Source organism: Brassica rapa, chromosome A09, assembly GCF_000309985.2.
Source record: "Brassica rapa cultivar Chiifu-401-42 chromosome A09, CAAS_Brap_v3.01, whole genome shotgun sequence".
In the NCBI taxonomy this organism is placed as follows: domain Eukaryota; kingdom Viridiplantae; phylum Streptophyta; class Magnoliopsida; order Brassicales; family Brassicaceae; genus Brassica; species Brassica rapa.
In genome coordinates, this window is record NC_024803.2 from 9,652,520 (window position 1) to 9,657,647 (window position 5,128).

The 5,128-nt window shown below is 35.4% G+C and overlaps 1 protein-coding gene across 1 annotated transcript; it reads right to left on the bottom strand.

Moving 5' to 3' along the window:
• Positions 1 to 1,580: 1,580 nt before the first annotated feature.
• On the bottom strand, positions 1,581 to 4,895 carry LOC103838401 (O-fucosyltransferase 15). Its single transcript, XM_009114837.3, has 10 exons — positions 4,291 to 4,895; positions 3,707 to 3,799; positions 3,524 to 3,623; positions 3,382 to 3,443; positions 3,223 to 3,311; positions 3,019 to 3,139; positions 2,801 to 2,944; positions 2,391 to 2,728; positions 2,075 to 2,315; positions 1,581 to 1,976 (listed from the first exon to the last, which is right to left on the bottom strand). Exons 1-10 carry the CDS (start codon positions 4,747 to 4,749, stop codon positions 1,668 to 1,670), a joined length of 1,956 nt encoding a protein of 651 aa, XP_009113085.1. The 5' UTR covers positions 4,750 to 4,895; the 3' UTR covers positions 1,581 to 1,667.
• Between the last annotated feature and the right edge of the window lie 233 nt (positions 4,896 to 5,128).

The following is a 5,128-nucleotide window of genomic DNA, read 5'->3' on the forward strand; positions in this document are numbered from 1 at the left end:
ATTACTTTCTTTTATTTACACATTTAGTCATTGCATTTATTATAAATTATATATTTCCTTTTTGTATTTTTTATTTATAGATTCTGCCACCACATTTTAAATTAATTAATTACAATGGTTGTTGTTTCTTTATAGTGAAAAAAAAACTAAAATATATAGTATATCTTATATAAAAGAATTTTAAATATAGTATTACTTTATTTAGTTTAGTCAAATATAAAAATTTCGAGAGTTCAATTTTCAAGAAAATAAAATATCATAAAATTAATAATAATTCATAGAAAACTAATGCAAAAATTAAATTTTAAGCATGTTTTCCTTAACAGAAAAACAACAGGTCAATATATGAATTATACAATTACATCAAATTACATTAAGTTATAAAAAAATATAATATTATGTACAAATAAAAAAAATTATTATCAAACATCTATATTATAAAATAATATATGTTATTCTTTTTTTTAACGCTGATTTATTATGATATTACAATTATGATATGAGAAAGATTACATAGACGATTCTATTCTATATGTACATTACAAAACATAAAAATATATATATGGAATTTTTTAATCAAACCAGCAGTTTATGATTTTATGTTAAACACAAATTAAATCAAACACCCGCACGGTGGTACGGGTCAAGTTCTAGTTAATTTTAAAGACAAAGTTGTTGTACAAATAGGTATCCATGTCAGCAAAATTATATAATATATTAATTTTTAAAGACAGTATATGTACAAATGGATATCCACATCAGCAAAATTATGTAATATGACATTTACGTTATCAAAATTAGCTTATGTAACATTAACGTTAGATAATTAGTTGATGTATGATTTGAAATTTTTCGAAATGTGAGTATTTATTTGCATGATATTTGATCTATAAATTGAACATGTCACTATACTTTGTGCATGATTTTGTTGTTTTATGTGAAATTTAGGTGGTTTTCATCTGATAGACTCTCTTCAATCTTATAGAATATCACATAGGTATGTTACATAAAAAAAGAAAGGATACCATAAAAATTGCATTCATATGAAATCTTCCAAGAGCAGTCATGACAGCTATTATGGTGGTTGTGTGGCCCAAATGGCTTTGAAACCCATGTAGCTCCGGGGGTGGATGTGGTGGGTGAAGTCCCGAGCGATTGTGTTCCAAAAAAAAAAAGAAGTCCCGAGGGATGATGAAGTGGTCTTGTTGGTGGTTGATGAATAGGAGGAGGATGAAGCATTTTGATTTTGAAATTTGTTATTGCGATGTGTTGTATACTTTGTTTATATACCATCAAGGTTAAAAATCATTGTTACCTACAAGTCTTTGTAATCTTGGCGAATCTAATTAGTAAGTTGTTTAGTAGAACGAAATTGTAGTTATCTTTAGAGAGAGATTGCACACTTATGCTGTTATGCATGTAGAGAGAGAGAGATTTATAAATGCATGTATTTGCTTCAATAGCTAACTTTATTGTGGAAGAATTACAAGTTATGCATGCATAGAGAGAGATTTGTGATCTACATTTGCTTGAATAGTTGTCTTTTTGTTAGGCAATACTGTTGTTTAAAGAACTAAAACTGGGGGCTCTCGAACTAAAATGTCATATAAATAATTGGTTCAACCATTTTCAGAAACCGAACCGAACCACAATGTAAGAACAAAGAATCAATCTTCATTACACATACATTCTTTACATCTTGGATAACGGTAAACGCTGCGTCCCGTTGGTCTAACCAATACATGTTTGGTTTGCCTAACGTTCTTTCTCACTCTCTGCTCGAACACTTTCCACTCTATAGTATTGTTCTTCAACAGTATGTCCGAGAATCTCCTTTTGTTCGGTCTGATCGTCGGCATCTTCCCTGCTCCGTAATAAATCCTATAACCCGACACCAAAGACGACAACTGACTCCCTGAATCCGTCATTGCAAAGGCGTCCGACGCAGCACAGGCAATGAAATCAAGAACCGCTAGCTACATAACCAGAAATAACCAAAGAAAAAAAATCAATAACCGGGAAATTACCGATAAACCGAAAGTAGTTTACTCTGTTTTTTTTTTTCCATTTTCACCTGAGAAGAGTGGTTCTTGAAAGGCTCTAGCTCTGTTTCCGAGAGTACATTCTCTTTGGTGACAAGGTTCGGGTAAAGACTCGTTAAAGCTGCTAACCGTTTCGCCCCACCGTATATATTCGCGCCAGCCACGAACACACGAGTCTTGCGGTTGAAACCGAGACCCGCAAGCATGAGCACAGCTTCTTCAGGTGATAACGGGCAAAGCCCTTCCATCCTCAAATCTTCAGGAGACGGCATTCTACAAAAAAAAAACACACCGTAAGAAACCAAACTCGCTATGGTTAAGACAAGAAGTAAGAGAAAAGAGACAAACGTTTTGGTCTTTGTAAGATTTGCAAGCGTAGGGAAATGCTTTTCTCGGTAAGCTGATAGTTCTGCCTTCTCAGCATCGCCTCCACCGAAGTAACAAAGAGAATGAGCCACCATATCGATTTCGAACCGGAGATGGACTGCTAGATACTTTGAAGCCTTATGGAGAGGACCGGCCTTCTTGTCCAATATGAAAGATGCATATTTTGGACCGACAAGATACGGGTCAACGGGTGCTAGGTGTGATCCGCTGTCACGTAACCTCCTTACAAGAATGGCGCCAGTTTCTTGTATCTTTGGAACGAAGTTTAGCGCATGAAAGTTACATCTACACCGCAGCCTCTACAAACAAAAAAAATTTGATAATTAATGCATCAAAGATCGATGAGGAACAAAGAAAGTCTTGTTACCTACCTGTAACTGAAATGGTATAGGGTCAAAGGCCAAACGGTTTCCGAATCCAAAGAAGTGCACGACTCTGTTCTTCAGAAGAAGAGGGAGAATGTGCTTCATATAGAATCCTGGTTTGGCTTCTTTCATGATATCTATATCCGTGACCTTAGAAGGTGACAAAAGGAAGTATATAAACAAAAGACTAAAATGAAAACGCTTTTTCGGTATAAAGAACTCACGAGGCTGCCAATGGCCTCAAGGTCTAGGGACTGAAGCTCTTTTGGTAGGTTCTTTACTATCCGTATATCGGGAGAGAGATACTTTATGAAATGTTCCACCTGGTAGATATCTTCAAACTGACTATAAAAGAATATGCACCAATCAAGAATGTCAAAAAGAAAGATAGAGAGCGAGAGAGATTAGAGGGAGCTTATAATAGTTACCTTGAATCGGTCCAGACATCGCTGAACATAAACTTGGGAACAACGAGTGTGGCGTTGAGTAACCGAGCAAGAACAACAATGTTACAAACCTGTTTATAAATCCAAAGGTTAGTAAAAATATTTTTATAAGGAATGTGTGACGCAATCACAACAACTTACAGCAACTCTCTGTTGATTGATCCCACCATTTGCAGTTACCATTATATATCCATTCTTCCCATCTAAATATCAAAATCAAGAAAACCTTTAAAAACAAATTTAGAAAAGAAAGTGGAGACTAGGGAGAAAGAGTGAGAGAGACCGTTGGGCTTCCAAGAACGTTGATCAGCGCAAGGCTTCCAAGCCAAAGTTTGGTCCTTTGGTTCTCGCCACAACTCTTTTGGCTCTATTTTGTTTTGTCCCTAACAAGCACAAATGTGATGGTTCAACGTCAAAATGTGAATAAGCAACAGTTTGAAAAATATTATTATAAATAAAAAAATACCTCAGCTAAAGCATGAGCAGCATAAGCCAACAATCTACCATATGTTCCATTGTATTGCTTCTTTGGTTTCCCCATCTTTTTCTTAGCTACATGCTATCATCAATCACAGTCACATCAACAAGAAACAAGCTTACATCACATGAAACTTACATAAACATCAATCCAAAAATACGAATCATATAACATAAGTATTACCATTTGAAATAACCAAATATCTAGAAATGCAATTTTTAATTCGAATATTTATATCAGAAAATATCCAAAACTATCGGGAAAAAAAAAACTGAATCACTCAAAAAACCAAATTATCCAACATTACCGAATATTATTCCAATTATTTTATCCACATTATCTATATTTAACAACCCAAAAACGGAGCTAAACCGAACCGAATAAAGCTTGAATTTTTTGGTATTGAACCGAAAATCAAAAGAACCGAACCGAAATCAGCCCATATTTTATAAATATACTAAAACCGAAATGTAGCCAATTGAAGAACCGAATGCCCAGGTGCAATGTAATATTGACAGTTAAAAACTAGAGAGTAACAGTTACTAATCAAAATTACAATTGAACTAATTTACCTGTACCGACGCCGACACTTTAACAGATACCCGTTTTGCACTTGGGCTCAGATCCGGGTTTGGTTTCGGATTCGGTTTAGGATTCCGATTCTTTGCGAATCCTCTTCGAAGCCAAGCTCGACCTTCATGGAGCTGAGAGAGCATAAACCAATTAACAAAAATGAAGAAGCCAACAAGCGCAATTACTCCCACGGCGGTTTTCGCCGTTCTGATTCTCTTCCTCTTCCCTCTCTTAACCGGATTTTTCAGATTCCGGTTCGGGTCGCCGTTGATCCAAGACCAAATCGATCCGATGAAATCCGACCCGGTATTCCGGAGCTTCTCCCCGGTTATTTCAGAGAACCGGGTTGGGCCGAGTCGGGTCGGTGATTGAACCGGAGTAGCTGCTCCTTGGATTCGATCTTGGACTCGAACATCGCAAGTCTCTGGTTTTTCTTCGTCAGGTCTCTCTTGAGACATAGTGAAGAACACAGAGCTCACTCTTTCTATCTAACGAAGGGGAAAGATCTAAGTCGAATCTAACGGAGCTTAAGTGAAGAAAGAGAGAGAGTGTTTGTTTGAATTTCAGTGAGGATCATTATTGGCTTTTGTCCGAACGTAATATTGTAATAATGGTTCTAACCTTTGAGATTGACGCTGGTATTAATTAATTTAAGGTCCCTGTGCTTTTAAATGACTTTATATTTACCCTTATTATTTATTTGATACGCACAACAACCTTATGTATTATGTCCTTTGTGTTTCTAATTTTGTTAAAAATTGACCCGTTGTTATTCATTTTCAAAAACAGTTATTGAAGTCTAATTTATCTTGATTATTAATTATCAACAAAATATAT

Coding starts and splice junctions, on each gene's coding strand:
- LOC103838401 (XM_009114837.3), bottom strand. CDS start 4,749: ATGTCTCAAGAGAGACCTGACGAAGAAAAACCAGAGACTTGCGATGTT. Junction 2,945..3,018: donor TTGAGGCCATTGGCAGCCTC/GTGAGTTCTTTA, acceptor TCACCTTCTAAG/GTCACGGATATAGATATCAT. Junction 1,977..2,074: donor TCAAGAACCACTCTTCTCAG/GTGAAAATGGAA, acceptor CTGGTTATGTAG/CTAGCGGTTCTTGATTTCAT.